At 45.4% G+C, this 22,396-nt stretch overlaps 1 protein-coding gene across 1 annotated transcript in view; it reads left to right on the forward strand.

Moving 5' to 3' along the window:
- LRRK2 (leucine rich repeat kinase 2) overlaps positions 1-22,396 on the forward strand; it is a 223,109-nt gene that overhangs the window by 153,802 nt on the left and 46,911 nt on the right. Inside the window, exons 39-44 of the mRNA XM_083182947.1 lie at positions 1,957-2,103; positions 3,999-4,099; positions 5,498-5,688; positions 6,973-7,133; positions 7,352-7,522; positions 12,915-13,015. Coding sequence (XP_083039073.1) covers positions 1,957-2,103; positions 3,999-4,099; positions 5,498-5,688; positions 6,973-7,133; positions 7,352-7,522; positions 12,915-13,015 — 872 coding nt within the window. The remainder of the gene's footprint in view (positions 1-1,956; positions 2,104-3,998; positions 4,100-5,497; positions 5,689-6,972; positions 7,134-7,351; positions 7,523-12,914; positions 13,016-22,396) is intronic.

The following is a 22,396-nucleotide window of genomic DNA, read 5'->3' on the forward strand; positions in this document are numbered from 1 at the left end:
TAACAGGCTACCTAATATGAGTTTATGGATGAGGAAGTTGACTCCAGAAGCTAAGGGTGTGCTGTGAAGAAAGGGGTCACCTCCAATAAGGCGCTTGGATAATCAATGGGCACTCATATGGTCCTAATAGGGGATTCCGAAGGCACATGGTCTATTTGAACTGTGGCGTTGCATGACTTTTACATAGTTAGACACACAGTATACCTAACACCAAGATTTATGCCCATTGGATGCAGCCTCTTGCCTAGATATCTTAAGGGGTATGGACCTAGTGCACAAATTAACTGGTTGCCACAGGCCTTATGCCAGAACATGCATTAATGCCTTCTCTATTTTCAGGACATAATTTTTACATTATTCCTACAGGCTTAATGCTCAGCTAACAAGGGGCAATGCCCAACAATCACATTTTTTGTTCAAGTGCTCAAAAATATAAGTTGGGCCTATAGCACCACAATAATAATTTATAATGTATAGCACCCATGGGCTTAGAGCCAGATTAAACATTGGAAAATATGGATAAATGGTTAAAATAAGCAGAAGCCCCACTGAGAGTTTATCTGCTCAGCTGTCCATAATAGATAGATACATAGTGTAACCAATAGGCACATATTTGTACGAGTGCTTTTGTTCTGGCCCTTCACCATACTCCTTGCGGATCCTTAACTTGACAATCATCGGATCCTCTCTCTCTTGATTTTAAAGTACTGTATTTTGATCCTTGCATCATCGCTCAATGGAAAATTTGGCATGAAACAGCTCTTTTTTTATGGGGAGCCCCCTTTTGGTGCTGAAAACTTCCTATTCTGGTCCTGTTGCCATAGTCGTCTTCACTGTTTTTTGTTATCTTTTGGAAGACCTTCTTTTTTTTTGTCTGATATCCTCTGTCTTTTATCTTTGGGAGCTCTGCTCTTCTCCCTCTCTGATGAACTGTCTTTGTAACCCCCACAAGCCAAGATAGGTTTTATTTAATCTTCAGAGTTTCAAACAAGACAGGACTGGAAAGAAGTCTATACTATATCATAGGCCCTTATTCAGAATCGTGCGGTACGGCCCGCGTGCGGCCGTACCGCCGATGTTTTTTGTCTGCACATGCGCAGAGGTCATTCTGCGCATGTGCAGCCCCCTTCGCCGCAGACGGATTTCGTCCGCCGCAAAGGGGGCGTATAGGGGCGTGAGGGGCTTCAGCCCCTCATTTCCCTATGTGTACGCCCCGCGTTTCATGGGCGTTCCCATGAAAACGCGGGGCGTATGCATGGTAATGAGGGCATGACGCCCTCATTACCATGACATGGGGGCGGAAAGCTGACGTCGCCGGATGTCAGCTTTCAGCCCCCTTACAAGCTCCCACACGGACGATTGTCCGTGTGGTCTGAGCTTGCGGGAGCTGCCGCGGCGTGCGGGCCTGCCTTCGATGGTCGTCGACCATCGAAGGCAGGGGGCAGCTCCCACCATGGTGGAGGCGTAGCCTCCACCATTTTTGTGCGGATCGCCAGCCGTCCGTGTACGGACGGCCGTGGCGATCCGTCCGGTGGGCGGCCCTTGGTTTGTGCGGTCGGAGCCCCGTGTGCGGCTCTGACCGCACCAACCAGAATAAGGGCCTTAGTCATCTTCCTCAGCGACAAGGACCCAGTGTCTAGCTGCAAGTTAATATTGATCCTCTTCTGCTGCTGTTTTTCTATTGTATCTAGTGCTGATACAGCTTTCTTTTCACTGGGAGAGATCAATTCCCAATGCCAAGTTCCTCATAATGACCTGTAATGTTTACCTGTATATAGAAAATATAATCTTTTTTATTTTTATTCTATTTTTTGCACATTTTTTATTTTAATTTATATAACAAATGTGAGTGACGCTGGCATTTTTTTGCAAATATTTTGCACGTCGCTCATGGAGATGTTGGCGCTCTAATGATTAATATGTATTTTTGTGCCATTTTCCAAATTTATTAAATAGGTGACTTGTTGGTGAATCCCGAAGATCCAAGGTCAACTATTCCTATCTCTCAAATTGCACCTGACCTGGTTCTGGCTGATCTACCTAGAAATATTATGTTAAGCAATGAAGAACTTGTATTTGACCAAGCTCCTGAGTTTTTACTGGGTAAGTGTTTGTTTTCCTTTGCAAGACCTTAAAATAAGGATTTTTTTTTTTTTAGTGCTCCACAATAATTACGGAGTAGCTCAACACCATGAACTCCCTTCCATACAGGGAAAAATCAGACTTTACATGTAGCAAACCAGTACTGGGCAGCTTTGTTTCTACACTGAAATTTAGAATATTTCTAGGGAGGAGGCACTCATGCCCTTGCCAAATTTATATTTACATGTTTATAAATGCCTTTTTGAGAAATGTAATTGCTGTATATTATGTTTTTATGATTACAGGTGGCTACTTGTTTTATGTTACTTGTGATTTTTTTTAGTGCTTAAAATAAATAACTACTGAGTGACTCAACTCAGTAGTACTCAACTCAGTAGTTACAAGTCAAATAGGTTGAAGTCGATGGACTTACACAACATTTTTTATTTGAATTTATCTAACAAATGTGAGCGATGCTGGCATTTTTAACGGATATTTTGCGCATCTCTCTCAGATGTTTGTACTCAAAAGGGTTAATCAGATCTCCTTTTATGATTGACAATCAGTGTTAACCCCTGACAGACGGCCTAGCAGTTTCCAGAACTGCTCTATCCTAGTATGAGGAAGGAGGATCATTGCCATATTCCCAATGACTTCTGTTGCACCAACGTCATGCAGTTATAGAACATCATTCCTTACCAGTGGCCACTGTTGTGTGCCATAATGAGTTTATAATTTGTGCCTTGCCATTTCACAAAAACTTTAGTCAGATATTACAGTTCACAACCAGACAATTAGATTGTGTTTACCTATGCACTGCCCATTTGGAAACATGTTGCACACCCCTCATACCTTTCCTACCAGTTGTGAATTATACAAGTGGACATGTGACTTACTGAACAGTACACGCTCACGTGTATGTGAATCAACAACCTTTGTTGCCTATCATGTTTGTTAACCATTATGGTTTTTCTAAATTCACATTTTCACACATTTACATGAATATTTTTGGGCAGTTACAATTATTCATTAGTAGCTATAATTTGTAGAGTACCACATGTATTAGTGCTATGATGTGACAGAAATTTCTTAAGGGCTCACAAACTGACATTTGTCTCCTAGCTCTAAACCCGCCTATTACATAAGTGTTATGGTAAGTACAGTCAACAGGACATCCCACACCAACAGCTGATTTCAGTAATACTTGAGTTTAATCAGGAGAGGTTGGGCTGATTTTTATATAATTTTTTTTAAGACTGGTATCTGCATTTTTAACAGCATACTGCAATTGGGCTTTTGCTTAAACTCTGCCCCACTGTAGCTTACAGTTTAATTCCCTACCACACAAGCACTTACATGGGTGCATTTTGTCCCAGTGGTCAGGGTGTAGTTTCTATGCGTACAGTTGGGATCCCGGCGGTCTGGATGCCAATGCCAAGATTTTGACATTACCGCCAGCTAGCATCCCAATGCACTAGGTCTATTCTCTATCGTAGTGGCCTTGTGCTCCCCCACTGCTGGCATTCCAGTGGTTGGGATCCCACTGTTGGTATCATGACAGCCGATCTCCCGACTGTGGGGAAATCATAATGAATGCAACCCATCAGTATACATATAGAACCATTTTCATTCCTTTCCGACATGGGCCATGTCTGCCGGTCTCGGCACACCATTCGTCTCACGCGCGTCCATTGCTGTGAATGGGGCGTGTGGGCATCTCACGGTCAGGCGTGCCTCATTCTCCAATCAGGGTGCTGAGAGCGGCTCCATCTGTATTTTCTGTGTGTTGGAAGAAACCAGGGCACCCAGAGAATCTTGCTATAGCCCTAGTATTTTTATATATTGCTATTTATGCAAACTAGAGAATGGTGTGTACAGTTCTATAATGTAACTTATAGTCCTTTATTTTATTTTAGGTGATGGAGGCTTTGGTTCAGTTTATAGAGCTATGTATAAAGATAAACCTGTAGCTGTAAAAGTTTTCAACAAACATACTTCTCCAAGGCTATTAAGACAGGTGAGTTTTTTTGCTTAATTTCAATTGGTGCCACTATTTCTGCTGCTTTGGCAAGTGTTTCCATGCAATGATTTGCAATTGGACGCTTTCCACTGTCTCAGTCTCTCTGATTGGTTATTGCCATTTTTTTTTTTTTGCTAATCCGCCCACTCCCTCCTCTTATCTGTTAGTTGTGAGGGTTTTTTATGCTATGACATTGTTACAAATGTTTATTTTTTTATGCATATAGGTCCCCATATTACACTGATCCAGCTTTAATTACTGTGGTTGACTAGGTTATGTAGTTGAGTTTCTGTGGCATGTGGTAAGACCCTACTGACATTCTGACCATTCATTTGGTGATAAGTATCTATGTTTTAAAATGCCACGGGACTTACACTATATCCTGGTCTGTGACTATTGTTCATTTGAGTGTCTGTGTGATGGTTTATTATCCATTGTCAATCTTAGCATAGCTCCCAATGAGAGATTGTCAGAAAAGGCATGCAGAAAGGCAAATCTAATGCAGTTCAATTTTCTTTTCAATAACTTTGACAAATTTTTAAGTACACTGTTGTTCATTTAAGATATGTCATTAGCCACTAGTGCTTCAGTTAAAACTGGTCAATATAATGAACTTATATTTTAATATAGAATTAGAAGTGATATCTACAAAAGTATCTAAAGCTTAATCTGGAAGGTTTTGTTTTAGGCTATGACAGATTGGGCTAGTGACATTGGGCCTGATTCAGAGGTGAACACGAGGGATCAGGGTTGCATCTTCCTTCGAAGCTGATCTGAGAACATATGCTAACACCACAGAAGCATTTCTTTGTAAAAACGAATGTTGATTTATTTGATCCACTGAATAGGTCTAAAGATGCAGCATCCAATCAATATTGAAACCTTGTATAGACCATCTGAAACACTCCTTTAAATTCCTGCAGTAGTGTTGTGGCTAACCATGCACTATGACTAGAGCCACATCACCATTGCGGCAAATGTGCATGCAACTTTGGTGCATGCAGAAAACATTGGATATTTAAAACTCAATCAGAAGAGTATCTTTAAATCAGACCTATGATAACAAGAATGTCTGTGTGAGGTTCCTCTCCTAATGTCACTCAGCACTTGTAAGAGAACAGCCCAGGGCTGAGACCGGTTTTGCACCAAGAAAAAAAAATGCTGGTACAGTATATGTAAAATCTGACATTGTAATATCCTTCATCAAAATAACCACAATCCCTACATAACTTTGGAGTTGGAAAATACTGCATTTGTGATGCCATGCTTTCTAACATGATCATAATGAACAATTGCCCCTATAAACCACCTTCTGTGACCACATGTGAATAGAATGTTCTCTTTTATAACCATTTAATTTTTATATTACTTTTTTTGTTGTTCTTTATTGTACAGGAACTGACAGTTCTCAGTCACCTCCATCATCCAAGCTTGGTTTGTTTGCTTGCAGCTGGTGTCCGTCCTAGGATGCTGGTGATGGAACTTGCTCCAAAGGGTTCTCTTGACCATCTGCTTCAGCAAGACAGTAATAGTCTGACCCGAACTCTTCAGCACAGGATAGCTTTGCATGTTGCAGATGGACTGAGGTAAAAGTGAAATGTTTTAAGTAACTATGAAAATTGCAACCCCCCTGCAGATAAATGCTTCAGGTGCCTTGCCAGCCAATCAACCCCCCTCTCCTATTCGCCAGCTCACCCTCTTTCTTCCTGCTGCTCACCTACCTGATTTATGTCAATGGAATTCCTCTGGCCGCAGCTGATGTCTCTCTTCTGCCCCTGTAAAATTGTCTCTCCCAAAAAGTTGTTTTTTCTCTCTCTAATTTAACCAGTTACTTTGGAAGTTGCAATTTTTATCATATATTGGTAAAGACCAGAATTATACAGAGAATTGGGGAATGTTTTACTCAAAAAACCATTCCCAAAGATCAATTACTTGCTGAATCCTGTAGCAAAAGTCCAGAGCACTTGGCAAAAAATAAAATGCGGCAACATCTCCCAAGAAAGCTCGACATCAATGACAGGTTATTTGTGGACACACTTGCAGGAATGTAGGTGCCACTCTAATTTGTCAGTGTGTAGGAACTGCCATATTCTCAGTCAGAGTAGAGCTGTTTCTTCTTAAGAGGGATTCCACAAGTGCTCTATGTAAGAGGAAGATGGAGTTACCTATAGGGAAAGGATAGGTGGATAAAATCTATGGGCTTTGTCCACTCTTCTCTGAAAAGTATTGTACTATTTGAGAGTGAAGCTGGCCATATATTGCACAGTGTATAAAGGCAATATCCATTCACAGCAGATGGGAGAACTCAGACAGGTTTGATAAACAAACCAAATCATACAGCTGCTGAATGCTGATCATTAAGAAATGTAATGCCCGGTACACACCAGAACTGTGCAGAGCATGAGTTGGTCATAAGACAATCGTAAGACCCCCTCACTGTCTGGTGGAGCTCACGATCTACAACCAATCCGATCGTGACCTGTACCCACTTGAATGGTCGTTTTTCAGATCCTACCTCTTGCAGGTAGGATGTGAAAAATGACCTAACGACCTGTGGGGCCACGCATCGGATCGGGATCGGATCTGAAATGCTCTGAAATGGCCCAAAACATGCCCAATTTAGATACAATCGGTCTAGATTGTATCTAAATTGGGTCATTTTGGGCTGAGTCGTTCTGGTGTGTACCCTACATAAGTAAAGATTTATACTGATTATCATTCACTTTAAAGCTGCTTTAGCCTGCTGACAGGTATTTTGCAACAATAACCAACACGTGCACAAATGTTTGTTTCTGAAAATTGTAATTATGGCATTTTTCTCTGTGTTAATGTATTGAGGTATTCTATTTCTTTTCTTTTTTCTGCCAAAGGTATCTTCATTCATCGATGATAATCTATAGAGATTTGAAGCCCCACAACGTTCTGCTATTTACTTTATATCCAAACTCTGCAGTCATTGCCAAGATTGCCGACTATGGAATTGCTCAGTACTGCTGCAGGATGGGGATCAAAACTTCAGAAGGCACTCCTGGTAATAAGTGCCATTGTTCTATACTAGCATTATGAATAAAGTTTTTTTTTGAATAAATCATTTATGCAGTATACTGTGATCTTAATAATTTTTAAATAGTATTTCTCAATATGCTATATATTTGTACTTTGTGTGTTAGAGGTACAACTGACGAAAGATGACTGACATAGTATGTATTGCTGCACAAAATCCATATTAATTCAGTGCTGTTGTTTTAGGTTTTCGAGCACCTGAAGTTGCAAGGGGAAATGTAATTTACAACCAGCAAGCTGATGTTTATTCATTTGGATTATTGTTGTACGATATCCTGACAGCTGGAGCAAGGATGGTTGAAGGACTGAAGTTTCCAAATGAATTTGATGAATTGGCTATCAATGGAAAATTGCCTGGTAAGCGATAATAAAGAAGAGTTGTAATAATTCAGGAGTTTGTTTCTGGCCATCACCTGTAAATATTGTAGAATGGGAATGATCAAATTTTAAGATATTCTGTTGCACAGTAATAATAAAGATGGTAAATATTCAGAGGACAATTACTATATTATTAAAAGAATGAATACCAGATTGTACCCTTTTGTAAACTCGCATCTACCCTCAGACCTTCGTTATAAACCCTACAGTATATCAAATATCAGGCGTTAATCTAATAACTTGTATTCCTAATTAATAATGTTATTAATTAGGAAGACTCATGATACTCTATTGGAGTAGCTTCAGTGGCAACCATCTAAATTTAATAATACTATTTTAGAGACTGGAACCATATTAAAGTTAGCGTGAATATGTTTACCATATACAGGTAATTCACAGGCCATTGCATTTACCCTTAATCTTATTTTCTTTATACATGATCTTGCACATCTTTGACTTTATTTATACATATCATATGGCATGGGGACACTGAGTTAGAGGGCCTAATTCAGACCTGATTGCAGGACAAATTTGTTCTTAAAATGGGAAAACCCATGCTGCACTGCAGGTGTAGCAAATGTAACATGCTAAGAAAGAGTTAGATTTGCATGAGTTATTTTGTTACTGTGCAAGGTAAATACTGGCTGCTTTATTTTAATGGGATCTATACAAGTCAGATGTTTGAAAAGGAGTGCTTAGGATAAATAATATTTAACCCCTTGGGTGGTATGCCCGTAAATTTTCCGATCGGACGCCGGAGATCCCCTGACCCAGTCAGCCGTCACTCATTTTACAGTGACGTCGGTGGCAGGCTTGGGTATGGTCGGAGCGGCTCAGGGGGACTCTGGAGCGCTCAGGCACCCGAGTCCTCCTGAGCCGCCATGAAGATCCCCCAGCCTGCCGCCGACGTCACTGCTTAATGTGACAGGTGGATAAGGCAGCGGGGACAAAGGCTCCCCGGCGTACTAACAAATGTCCTGGCACCAGCGGGGTAACGCCTTCGCTCTGACGGCGGGTGTAACTGTCCCTGATCTGCAGACCTGGTAGGTGAATATTTCACCCATTCCTGTCTGGACGTAGGTAAGGTGGGGGGAGGGGGAGGCACGGTTAGCAATGAACCCACGTGCCTTCACCGCCCACTGGACAGTGCCGAAGGGTTGCGCACACTGTTGTGACAAAAAGTAATCAATAAGCAATCATAAAGGAGGACAATGGGGTACAATCACTAGGTGGACACGGTCAACACGCGTGTCGCTGCTTGCTTCATCAGGACCAGCCGGGTGGGCGCCCGGAAGTCCTTTATGTACCTGCCCGCCTATGAATATTCATTAGTTTAGGGGGCGTGTGTAATTATTGTTAGGCAGGCCTTTGTACTTGGTATCTTGTAATGTTCTTAATCAAGAATTGGACAGCATCGCGGCTATAATATCGCCTGATGTTTTCAAGTGTCATATTGAGTCTACATAAATGAAAATAACCTGTTCTGTGATGCTCATACTTAAGCATTAACAAAGACGGTAACAGGAAGGAGGGAAATTATTGATAAAAGGCAGAGAAAGAGAGTGCACCTGCAATTGAGAGAGATATTTAAGATTTAAAGAGACAGATATTTGTATTCATGATAGTATATCGGCGAGTAGACCCCATGCATGTCGACTCTTGTAATTTCATATCTAATGCATGCGAGTTTTACTCGGTGGTCAGATCGTTCAAAACACATCATGCAGTATGGGCTACTGTATCATGTTAGGACCTTGCAGAACAGTTCATGATGTGTTGACAGTCATACTGTACATTCGAGATCATATCTTTGTGATCACATATTTGCATGTTATTTCATCACACATGCACCCCATGATATGGTGACATTTTGTCGATTGTCAGGTGAAAATCGACAAAAGACATATGATGCGATATCGCGCAATGTCATACAATTTTAAAATTGTATGACATTGTATATGGCATACAATGCCATACAATGCGATTAAAAATTGTATAAGCACCCTAATGGGTGCTTACAATGTTAAATGCTTACAATGTTAAATGCACCCCCACGCCACCCCCCACTATAAACGTGAACCCACGTCACGCTTCGGGTTCACGTTTATAGTGGGGTGGTGGTGTGGGGGTGCATTTAGGGTGCTTATACAATTTTTCATCGTATAGGGGGCAAAAATCGCATGGCATGCCATCGGGTGATGCGATTCGATAAAAACATAGGTACTTGTTTCCTAGCACGGCCACAACGATCATGATCGTGGGCATCGTGAGGAAAAATCGGGGGCATTTTCCCAATCGCGATTTCCCCATAGGGAACAATGTTAAATGCCTCAATTTACCCGCGATGCCCCCGATTTCCCATAGGAATCAATGTTAAATGGCTCAATTTACCCAAATCATCATAGGGAACAATGGTAAATGGGCCAGAATACCCAAAAAAAACGCTGAACAGTGAAATGTCCCCTCAAAAGTAGTTTACGCCACCCCACGATCAACGCGAACCCGAAGCGTGGCGAGCGCAGCGAGGCCGCGAGGGGCGGCGGTACGCGTCCTCCGACCTTTTCATACCCCCACTATCCACGTCGCCGTGGAGTTGAGAATAGAATAGTGTGGCGAGCGCAGCGAGGGGACGCGGATACCTGTGAAGCCCGCGAAGGGACGTGTTTACCTGTGAAGGTATCCGCGTCCCCTCGCGGGGCTCGCCACGCTTTGGGCTCGGTGGCTCGCTGCGCTCGCCACACTATTCTATTCTCAACTCCACGCCGACGTGGATAGTGGGGGTATGAAAAGGTTGGAGGACGCTTACCGCCGCCCCTCGCGGGCTCGCTGCGCTCGCCACGCTTCGGGTTCGCGTTGATCGTGGGGTGGCGTCAACTACTTTTGTGGGGACATTTCACTGTTCAGGGGTGTTTTTTGGGTTTTATGGCCCATTTACCATTGTTCCCTATGATGATTTGGGTAAATTGAGCCATTTAACATTGATTCCTATGGGAAATCGGGGGCATCGCGGGTAAATTGAGGCATTTAACATTGTTCCCTATGGGGAAATCGGGGGCATCGCGTCTGGACCATTTAAGCCTTTTTTAGCCGCATACGACGCTACCGACGCGATATTGACTTTTTTCAATGCACTTCAATGGGAAAATCCGCGATTGTGGCCGTGCTAGGAAACAAGTACCTTAACATCATTTGACCAACATCAGGGGCGCCGCTATAATACACAAGTACCGTTGGGAGTCGGAGGGAGATGGTCAGACAGCATCCGAGACTATCGCAGTGTATTCATTCACCTGTCGGATGTATGGGTAACAGCTGGTCCGCAAGAGAGGTGGATAGTGAGCGTCTCAGCCGGAAAGAACAGGCTTTTTTTGTTGCTTTATTTTAACACTGTAATTTAGATTACAATTTGAACTACCTCACCCAAATCTATTTATCTGCATGTTACAGATATCTGGCTGATTATGGCAACCAAGCCATGCCCTTTTTTTGCCTTATTTTGTCATGTTTGTAGAAAAATGTGCAGATTATTTTAAACTATAGTTCAGCTATTCTAAAACGAATATCCATTTTCTATTTGTACAGTTCATTTTGCTTTTCTCACTGCAGCATTTAAAATCATTGCATAGAAATTATAATTAAAAACCAGGTTTTTATTGGCGGATTTGATAGATGCATGCACAGATCAGTGAGATCCATGCATGTTTCTGTCTGGAAAAGAGTAAAAAAAAATAATAATAATAATGTTTTAAATGGCATTGGGTCCTCTTCCTAAACATAACCAGCACATGGTTCTTAGAGTCGGGTTCCCCTCTATTTTAACAACCAGTACTGAGCTCTTGGATTGAGCCTGGTTCCAAAAATATGGGGAACAAAAGACATAGGGGTCCCCTGTATATGTGAAACCAGCACCGGGCTCCACTAGTCAGACAAGTAATGCCACAGCTGGAGGACATATTTAAATTGGTCCCTTTAGCCGCGGCATTAACCCCAAAGCTAGTCAGTCAGCCCTTGTTGGGGGAGAGGAGAACACCAACAAAGGGGTCCCTCCCCAAGGCACCCAGTAGCTGGAGTAGAAGTCCATGGCTTATCCCAGCATCCCTGGGTGGTGGATTTCAGGTTGATTTTTTTCTTTGTTTAAAAATAAGAAATAATTTTGTGCTCTGCTGTGGAACTACAAGTCCAAAGAATGTCTCCCCCAGATGTTGGAACTTAAAGAACCACAAGTACCAGCTTGCGGGACATTAAAAGGCGTGTTGCTACTTGGTGTTTTTTTTTTTTTTGGCTGTAGAACTACAACACGCACACCTTTATATTATACCTTTAATAACTTTGTATCCAGAAGCTAAGTGGTTTTATTATACAAATTATATGGTGTAAGTACTGGGCGCTAACCAATTGACCTCAGAGTATAGGGTAGCTTGAGGAGAAACATACACACTGTAAAATATACAATTTATTAAACTACTCAGGAGTATTCAATGTCGGCCGCTGTCTCCGGTCAGCGATATTGCCTCTGCCTATTCAATGCTGCGGTTTCCAACAGCATTAAAGGCAGATTTTAACAAAACAGATTGACGAATTTGCTGCAGTTTCTCGACAATCTGCGGCCGTTAACGTTGACACGCCCACTTGACAGACAGAACATTGAATTCTGGATGTCGAGTTGCAGGCTAGCTGACTGAAAATGGCCCGGGATTCCGACTGTTGGAACATTCTGACAGTCAGAATCCCACATTGAGTACCCCCAATGTATGGATGGCGTAGACATAAAGTGCAAATTTAAACTGAAGGTGGCTCATTCCGGAAAACAAAACAAGAAGCCACAAATTCTAAGGTAACAATCTGATCATCTCTTTAAATTCTTGGGTGTTGGCCTCTCTGATTTAGCAATGTGATCTGTTTAGATGACTACAAGTGTGACCCCCTTGCAGTTTTTAATTTAATTTACTTTTTTTTTTAAATAGTTGATTAACAGGAATATACATTACATTAGAAGGTCTTCAGCATAGTGATATGCATATACACAGTATTTGTAATTTTCTTAGTAAATATGCAACATTAAGTTCTGTCCTCAACAGGTCCCAACATTTTCTGATGCTTAATGTTGACTTTGCGGGCTGTCCTTATCTTGTGTAAATAACATGTTTACACAGAGATTGTGAAAGTATTGCCTGCGTTCAACAGTGGCATTAAATTATATTTTATTTCTGCCTAGAGTATTTTTACTTTATAAATGTAATTCTTTAGATACATCATGCTTTTTGCTCTACGGTTCTGTTTGTTTGGTTGAATGTAAGTATGTATTTCAAGAACATGTGTGCATGTGTATCATAGTGATCTAAAACAGTATTTGTTTAAATAATGTTCCTAGATCCAGTCAAAGAATATAATTGTGCTGCATGGCCAGAAGTCGAAGTGTTGATTAAGAAATGCTTAAAAGAAAATCCCCAAGAACGACCTACATCTGCCAAGGTATTCTTTTACAAAGGTTCTTATATAATTAAAATGTATACAAAAGGAGGTTTTCTTTATTTTTTAGACTCTAAAGAGCTTGATTTGCCTTAAAATGTTTAATGGTTTAAATCAAACTGTGGCCCTCCAGATGTTGTGGAACTACAAATCCTAGAATGCCTTGCCACAGTTTTGCTATAAGGGAGTGTTAAAACTGTGACAAGGCATGCTGGAATTTGTAGTTTTACAACAGTTTGAAGACCCATGGTTTAAATCAGGGCTGGGCAACACAGGCCCTCCAGATGTTGATGAACTACACATCCCAGCATGCGTTGCATCAGTTTCAGCATGGCCACATGGCAAAACTAATGCAAAGCATCCTGGGATGTGTTGTTCATTAACATCTGGAGGGCCGGTGTTGCCCAGCCCTGGTTTAAATGGTAATACATCTTCATGTTCATTACTTTAAAGTGGCTGTTACGGAATGTAGTAAGTGTTTGGAAGTCACATTCTACATTCTGTAAATAAAATTTAAAAAAAAGAGAAAAAAATCAGGCATTATGCTACCTCTCTAAATCCTTATTTAGCCCCAGTGCTAGACAGTTGTGGATCATTTGGTCACCAGCATGTTGGTCGACAGTCATTAGGTCGACATGCAGGGAGGTCGACAGGGTCATTAGGTCGACATGGTTTTTTCACATTTTTTCCCCCGATTGTCAACATGGACACTGAAACGTAGCAACGCATGTGCTCGCCATGCTTTGGGCACCGTGCCTCACTGAGCTCGACAAACAATTTTTTTTCTCCAACCACGCCCGATTGGATGATGGGGCATGAAATGCTGCCTGTCGGCACATGTCGGCTCAAAAAAATGGGAAAACCCCCATGATGACTTCTTGACTGTCGACCTAAACCATGTCGACCTAATGACCCTGATGACCTAGACTCATGTCTTTATGTCAACCTTTCTGCATGTCGACCTAGACTCATGTCGACCTAATGACAGTCGACCAACATGCTGGTGACCCAATGACTGTATCCCTACTAGACAGCCTGGCTTTGATTCCACTTTAATGGGTGAACCCAACTTTGGTTCCTTAAAAGCAGCCTAAAGGCCATACACACGGTGAGATATTGGCTAATGGAAATTTTGACTAAGCGATTTTTGAGAGAGATTTTGGCTAGATGCACTGGAGATTTTGACTAAGCGATTTTGTCTGAGTACAGATATTCTATGATCTAGTAAAAACTGCCTTACCTGCACAGTCAATCTATGCTAAGCAATATTCACTTAAGCAGGAGAAAAATAGGGAGATTTTGGTAAACCATCTAGGAGAGTTTGACTATCTAGTCAAAATAAATAACACAATGTGTACACCCCTTAAGACTGATTTATACAGTATATATGAGGTATGCACAGTAGCTGTGAATACAGCATGTAATATCACTCCCAGAGGCTACTATGCCCTGCTGATAAGTATCCTTTTGGGCTGAGAGTAATTAATTAGATGGGATCTGTAGACGTTTTTTTTCTCATATCTTATTTTATTAAAAAGTAATAATACATTACACACAAGATGTAAAAGCAATATTTGTGAATAAGAACTTCTCAAGCCATTAATTTACAACTTTGATTTATGTTCATTTTTCTTGTTCCTTTACAAACCAAATCGGGGGAAGAAATCTAATCTAATGCACAAACCTAATCTAATGCACTTACTTTTTCACTGCCCCACTACAGCGACAGAATAATCCACAATACAATAAGTGATCTGAATCTAAAGCTGGGGTACACATTAGACAACATTGTAAACCATGCACTGCCATCAACTATTTCCCTTGGACTTCCTTGAACAAACGATATACAGATGGGGCAGGCTTCTTCTTTGCTAGCGAATCGCCAGAACGTCACCGCTGGCGATCCGGCAGCAGCCTGATTGAGACGTGCGTGCGTCTCACGCGCGTCTCAGCGGGGCGACGGGAACCCTGTCCATCTCCGCTTCAGGGAGGCGGACAGGGTTAGGGTGGGGGGGTGTGGGCAGGCGGCGGGGACCCCGGGTGACCGCCGACAAGCCGGCGGTCACCCGGGGGAAGCGCTGGAAGCGCCGTTAGAAGGGGACGAGCAAGCCTCTCGTGCGCGCGTGTCCCCTTCTCGCTATAGAGATGGCGCTGGCGGGGGATGGCAATCTAATCTAATTTATTAACCCATGGAGGTCTGGATTTGGAGTCACACTCAAAATGAAAGGGGAAAAACATACTAGAGGCTGATCCAACTTTGATGTAATATCCTTATAACAAGAGCAATTATGGCTCAGTAATGTGTGTGGCCTCCAAGTGCCTGTTTGACCTCCCTGCAACGCCTGGGCATGCTCCTGATGAGGTGGCGTATGGTCTCCTGAGAGATCTCCTCCCAGACCTGGACTAAAGTATCTGCCAACTCCTGGACAGTCTGTGGTGCAACGTGGCTTGGTGGATGGAGCGAGACATGATGTCCCAGATGTGCTCAATTGGATTTTAGGTCTGGGGAACGGGCAGGCCAGTCCATAGCATTAATGCCTTCATCTTGCGTGAACTGCTGACACACTCCAGCCACATGAGGTCTAGCATTGTCTTGCATTAGGACAAACCCAGGGCCAACCGCACCAGCATATAGTCTCACAAGGGATCTTATCTCCGTACCTAATGGCAGTCAGGCTACCTCTGGCGAGCACACGGAGGGCTGTGTGGCCCCCAAAGAAATGCCACCCCACACCATTACTGACCCACTGACAAACCGGTCATGCTGGAGGATGTTGTAGGCAGCAGAACTTTCTCCTTGGCATCTCCAGACTCTGTCACCTCTGTCACATGCTCAGTGTGAACCTGCTTTGTTCTGTGAAGAGCACAGGGCGCCAGTGGCAAATTTGTCAATCTTGGTGTTCTCTGGCAAATGCCAAACGTGTTGGGTTGTAAGCACAGCCCCCACCTGTGGACATTGGGCCCTCATACCACCCTCATGGAGTCTGTTTCTGACCGTTTGAGTAGACACATGCACATTTGTATCCTGCTAGAGGTAATTTTTGCAGGGCTCTGGCAGCGCTCCTCCTATTCCTCCTTGCACAAAGGCGGAGGTAGAGGACCTGCTGCTGGGTTGCTGTGACGTCCTCCTCCACGTCTCCTGGTGTACTGGCCTGTCTCCTAGTAGCGCCTCCATGCTCTGGACACTACGCTGACAGACACAGCAAACCTTCTTGCCACAGCTCGCATTGATGTGCCATCCTGGATGAGCTGCACTACCTGTGCCACTTGTGGGTGGGTTGTAGACGCCGTCTCATGCTATCACTAGAGTGATAGCACCGCCAGCTTTCAAAAGTGACCAAAACATCAGCCAGAAAGCATAGGAGCTGAGAAGTGGTCCGTGGTCACCACATGCAGAACTCCTTTATTGGGGGTGTCTTGCTAATTGCCTATAATTTCCACCTGTTGTCTATCCCATTTCCACAACAGCATGCAACATTTTGTACAGAATGGTGAAAAACTATTGCGCTGTCCCAAAATGACATGAGGGGTTCCTTAATCCTCTGCTTAGTCAGCTGTCTTCCTTGCCCTATTTGCATACAAAGGTTTCTTTAGGATCCACAGCTGGTCCCATGTCCCCAAATGAATAGGGCTTACCTTATATCTATGCCCTATATGCACATATAGGTATCTTTAGTCATTACTCATGGATTCTTTCGACCACGGACCAATCAGATACTCCAAATGATCCACAGGTAAAAAAGTTTTGGTACTTATGTATTATCTGGACTCCCATGTTAAATGCACCCCATTTTTTTATACCCCTACTATCCAACTACGCATGGAGTTGATTTTATATAGTGTGGTGAGCGCAGCGAGCCACCGTGCCCGAAGCGTGGTGAGCGCAGCGAGCCCCGCGAGGGGACGCGGTCTCATAAGAAAAACGGGAGTCCAGATATTACATAAGTACCAAAGTTTTATTCAGCAAACAAAAGTTCCAGATAAAAAATACGGTACTTGTGTGTTATCTGGGCACCCGATTTTCTTCATTGCACCTAAAAATCGCGTTGCATCGCATACAATCATATTGCATGCGATGCAACGCGATTTGATGCGATTTTTATATGTAAAGGCACACAGATGCCTGTTTCATATGTGAAATGGCCCCCCAGACCCCATTTTTAATTGTATACCCACCTTGATTGCTAAATGCCCCCCATTGTTAACCCCACCCCACTATTGATGACAACCCGAAGCGTGGCGAGCGGCGGCGGTACGCGTTCTCCGACCTTTTCATACCCCCACTTTCTTTTTCGTCCACTAGGGGGCACAGGAATTCACGCTGGTATGAGAGGTGAAGTAGCAGAGCGTGCACCAAAGGGTTACAGAAATGTACCCAGCATGCTCCCTGCCTCCCTTCTCCCTCATATCCCGCCCCCTGACCCTGGATCACTAGTTTTTTCTTTGGTGCCCAGGCAGACTGAGCGGCACCATTTTTTTCTCGGCTGTTAGTACAGCCAGGGTTACTGAGCTGACGCAGCGAGTGCTCTTTTAGTGAGCACCAGCGGCGCAGCTCCTGCACCCGGAGACGGAGACGGCAGCGCTGGCAACTGGGCTGGGGTCTTCCGTCGCGGGGGCTTCACTCCGGAGGCTCCCGCAGCTGCGCCCTGTCCTGGGACAGGACAGCGGCAGATCCCCCCCAGATTTTGGGAGTCAGCGGGGGGGCAGGCAGTGTGGGTCTGGCGTAGCCACCCTTCCACTAGACCACCAGGGACAGTTAATCAGGCTATGTCCCCGGAGGTTGGTGCCTGAGGGGGAGTAATGGATGGCCTGAGGTCCCTCCCCCACCCCTGGGGACGTGCTGAGTGCTTGCTCTCTTCGCCCCAGGTGTTCCAGCTCCTCCTTAAATACCTAATCAGCAGCCATTCTGGCACATGCTGGGTATAGAGACGGAGGCTGCTTGAATTCTCCCTTACACCTTGCTCCTGGAGCCTGGTTTATTATAGTATTCGCCTTTCCTGCTGCTGGCTGGTTTGTTGAGCTCTGCTACTGTCTCCTTTCCTGTACATTGGACAGGCCAATCTTGTCTTTTACAGGAAAGTGGAGTTGTCACCATACAGAGTTTATGTTTTGCATGAACTCTGTCTCCTTTTCAGCTTGCTAAACTGTGAATATATTTGCCCTATACAAATTGCTTTGCTAAAGCTTTTGTGTGAAAAGCTGCAAGTGTGTAGTGCCCCTGGGCCTTTCCTATATAGGGACACTTGCTTATTCTGTGTCAGGTGGTAACTGCTGTTTTTTTTGTCTGTTTGCTCGGTCAGTATGCCTAAGGCGAAGCCCAGCAAGGAGGCTCCATCTCCAATGCAGCGTACCTGTAGAGACTGTTCAGATATACGGTCTCAAGAAGAGGAGGAGGTTTGTTCCAAGTGTGTGACGGTGGAAGCAAACCCATTACCATTGCCTCCTGTCCAGCAGGAACCGGCTTGGGCCTCGACGCTGACTCAGGTAATGGCACAGCTGATTGACTGCTTGTCTGCACCGGCTCCCCCTGCCCCCTGTCGCTAGTGCCAGTTATGGGACAGCTCAGGCTTATATAGAACCCCCATGGATGCAGTCCTTTGCACAGTCTGTGCAGGGGTTAACGGCTAGTTTGGCAGGCAGGGGGTCCAGGAGGCAGCCTAGGCAGAGGAGTCCTGTGCAGGATTCTCACGATTCGGATTCGGACTCTGCTACAGGGGGGTCTACCGATACTTCGGATCCGGAGTCCACTGTGGCCGACGACACTTTGTCCTCGGCGGAGGTAGACACACTGGTGCGGGAGGTCAAGGCAGTCCTCCAGTTGGAGGATGAGGCCCCTGCTCCTAGTAGTAAGGCCCCGCTCTTTAAGCGGGTTAAAAAGGTGTCGGCTCAGTTTCCACCTTCGGCCCATATGGAAGATTTATTGGAGACAGCGTGGGCTCAGCCGTCTAGAAGGTTCCAGCTTTCCAAGCGGCTTACCTCATTTTATCCGGTTCCTCCCTCAGAGAGGGCTAAGTGGGAAAAGCCTCCCCCGGTTGATGCTCATGTGGCGAGGCTGGTTCGCTCTTCAGTTCTGCCCATTCCGGATTCTTCATCTTTGAAGGACCCTTCAGATAGGAAATTGGAGAATTTCCTTAAAACTGCTTATTCACAGGTGGGGGCGGTCACGCGTCCCTCTCTTGCAGCGGCATGGGTTGCCAAAGCAGTTTCTGAATGGGCGGGCAAGTTGGAGAGGGGTTTGTCCGACGGTTCTAGTCGTAAATATCTCCTTGGCCATGTACAGAACATACAAAAGGCTAGTTTGTATTTGGGGGAGGCTGCTCTGGACTCGGGAGTCCTGGCTTCTAAGGCCTCGGCAGCCACCATTGCAGCTAGGCGTGTATTGTGGCTTAGGTCTTGGCGAGCGGATAACAATTCTAAGAAGGCCTTGGAGGCTCTCCCGTTTCATGGAGATACTCTTTTTGGTCCAGAGTTGGACAAGATTGTGACTACCCTGGCGGCATCTAAGTCGGCATTTTTGCCTTCGGCGGCTCCTCCGCGACAGAAGACTGCGTTTCGGTCCTTTAGGGCCCAGGGCAAAGCCAGAGGTCAGCCTTCCGCTAGATTTGCCTCTGCCTCTAAAGCAGCCAAACCCCGCACCAAGCAGCCCTGGGCTACCAGACGCCCAGCGGCCAAGCAAGGTGACAAGCCGGCAGCCTGACGGGGCGAGCCCCCACCCGGGGGATCCCAGGGTGGGGGGCCGTCTCCTGTCATTTGCGCTGACGTGGTGCGACACCACGACGGATGTTTGGGTCAGGGGGGGTGGTCTCCAGGGGCTATGCCCTAACGTTCCGGTTTCCCCCTCCTCAGCGTTATTTTCGCACACAGGCCTTCCAAAGGACCCAGCGAAACAACTAGCGCTACATCTTTCTATCCTATCCCTTTTGGACTCGAACGTTATTGTTCCAGTTCCTCAGGAACAGAGGGGGCAGGGGTTTTACTCCACTCTGTTTGTTTCTGATCGACAAGCCGGACGGTTGTCACCGACCGATCCTCAATCTGAAGTCGCTCAATGTGTTTTTGCGGGTGCCGAAGTTTTGTATGGAGTCCCTTCGTTCCATTATTCTATCTCTGGAACCGGGGGACTTCATGGCCTCGCTAGATATCCAGGATGCGTATCTCAACGTTCCCATCCGGCAGGACCATCAGCGGTTTTTGAGGTTCGCCATCCAGGAGGAGCACTTCCAGTTCAGGGCATTGGCCTTCGGACTTTCCACGGCTCCCAGGGTGTTCACCAAAGTGATGGCAGTTATAGCGGCTCACTTGCACCGTCTGGGGGTTCGAATGATCCCGTACCTGGACGACCTCCTGATTGTGGCGAATTCTCCAGACCTACTGCGGAGTCATCTGCAGTTGGCGATTAAAGCTTCTGTCGACTCACGGCTGGAAGATAAACTGGAGAAAATCGTTTCTGACTCCTTCTCAAAGGATGCTCCACTTGGGTGCTCTGCTGGACACTCAGTTGCAGAGGGTGTATCTGCCAGAGGACAAGGTCCACTCCTTACAGAGAAAGATTCTCTCCCTGCTCGATCACAGAAGGGTATCTGTGCACAGATGCATGGTGGTGTTGGGCTCTATGGTCGCTTCATTCGACATGGTGGAGTATGCACAGTTCCACTCGCGGCCGCTTCAGCTTCACGTTCTCAACCAGTGGTCAGGAGATAATCTCGTCTAAGAAGTCAGTTGATCATGCTACCTCTGGAGGTCCGCCTGTCTCTCACATGGTGGTTGAAGGCGGACAACTTGTCTCAGGGCCGCCCATTTTGGATTCCATCTTGGATTCTATTAACCACGGATGCCAGCCTACGGGGCTGGGGAGCGGTTTGCAACTCTCAGTCTGTTCAGGGTCGCTGGACAGCGCAGGAGAGTTGCCCTCCTATCAATGTCCTGGAATTGAGAGCAATCCTTCGGGCTCTTCAGAGCTTAGGGTCACTCATTCAAGGGTGCCCGGTAAAGATCCAGTCCGACAACGCCACGGCCGTGGCCTATGTCAACAGGCAGGGCGGGACACGCAGCAAAGGAGCAATGAAGGAGGTGTCCAGAATCTTCAGGTGGGCGGAGAGACGTATTCCAGCGATTTTCGCAGTCTTCATCCCAGGGGTTCTCAATTGGGAAGCAGACTATCTAAGTCGGCAGGACATCAACGCAGGAGAATGGGAACTTCATCCAGAAGTGTTCCAGTGGCTGACGTCCCAATTGGGAGTGCCGGAAATAGATCTGTTGGCATCCAGACACAATTGCAAAGTTCCCCGGTACGGCTCATGGACAAGGGACCCGGGAGCTTTCCTGGTAGACGCTCTCACGGCGCCATGGCCGTTTCGTCTTGTGTATGCATTCCCCCCATTTCAGCTTCTTCTTCATCTCCTACGCAATTTCAAGAAGGAAGGAGGAATGATGATACTAGTGGCCCCAGATTGGCCCCGTCGAGGTTGGTACGCCGACCTAAGGAACCTGTCAGTGGCGTCTCCTCTGAGACTGCCTCTACGTCCAGACCTCATTTTGCAGGGTCCGTTCCGCCACCCGGACCTGAGCCGCCTGGCTTTGACGGGCTGGCTGTTGAAGTATCCCTTTTGAGGGATAAAGGGTTTTCACCGGAGGTCATTCATACTATGGTGCGTCATTCCTTGACAAAGGCCCTAGTGGCTGAAACGCGTTGGGACACCCACAGACTTCAGCCTCAGACTTCAGCAAACATCAAATCTACGTAATCCACCCCCTTCTGCCACAGCCTCCTCCCAGCCGGGAGTACGAGCCAGCAGTATGCTGTCTATCGTTTCCAAGGGAACCGTGCTCTCGCGAGAGCGGAACCCGAAAGTCACGAGCGACAGACACTGTGGAGCCAGGTGCCGGCGCACGGCTGTGCATCCACCCGCGCCATCGACAACAGCTCCCTAGAGGTGGCAGAACTTCTCCTACAAGGATCCGGTAAGAGTACAAAGCGGGACCGCCGCTCACTGTCCTCCACCCCGGTCATTTTTCCTGGCACACAGTTTTGGACAACATCCCTATTCGTTCCTATCCTGCAGTAACACCGCTAATACGAGACTTTGACACAGTACCACAGGACAATTGCACCCCGCAATACTGTGCACTTGGACATTGTATCCACGTTCTCCCCCATTCCCTTGCCCATACAGACCGCTGCGGTCACCCACATAGGTACATAGGTTCCTATTAAGGGACCTATGGTTAAAGAGTCCTACCTAGGTCACTCTTACACCTAAACAATAGGCCTAGTGGAGTGATACCCCGCTGGCCTATTCCTGCATCACCAGGACTCCACACATTCTCCCACTGCGACTTCATTTTTATTTAATAAATTCATTAATTTTTACCCACTTACCATCT

The sequence above is a fragment of the Crinia signifera genome, chromosome 4 (assembly GCF_055691185.1).
Source record: "Crinia signifera chromosome 4, ASM5569118v1, whole genome shotgun sequence".
NCBI classification, from domain to species: domain Eukaryota; kingdom Metazoa; phylum Chordata; class Amphibia; order Anura; family Myobatrachidae; genus Crinia; species Crinia signifera.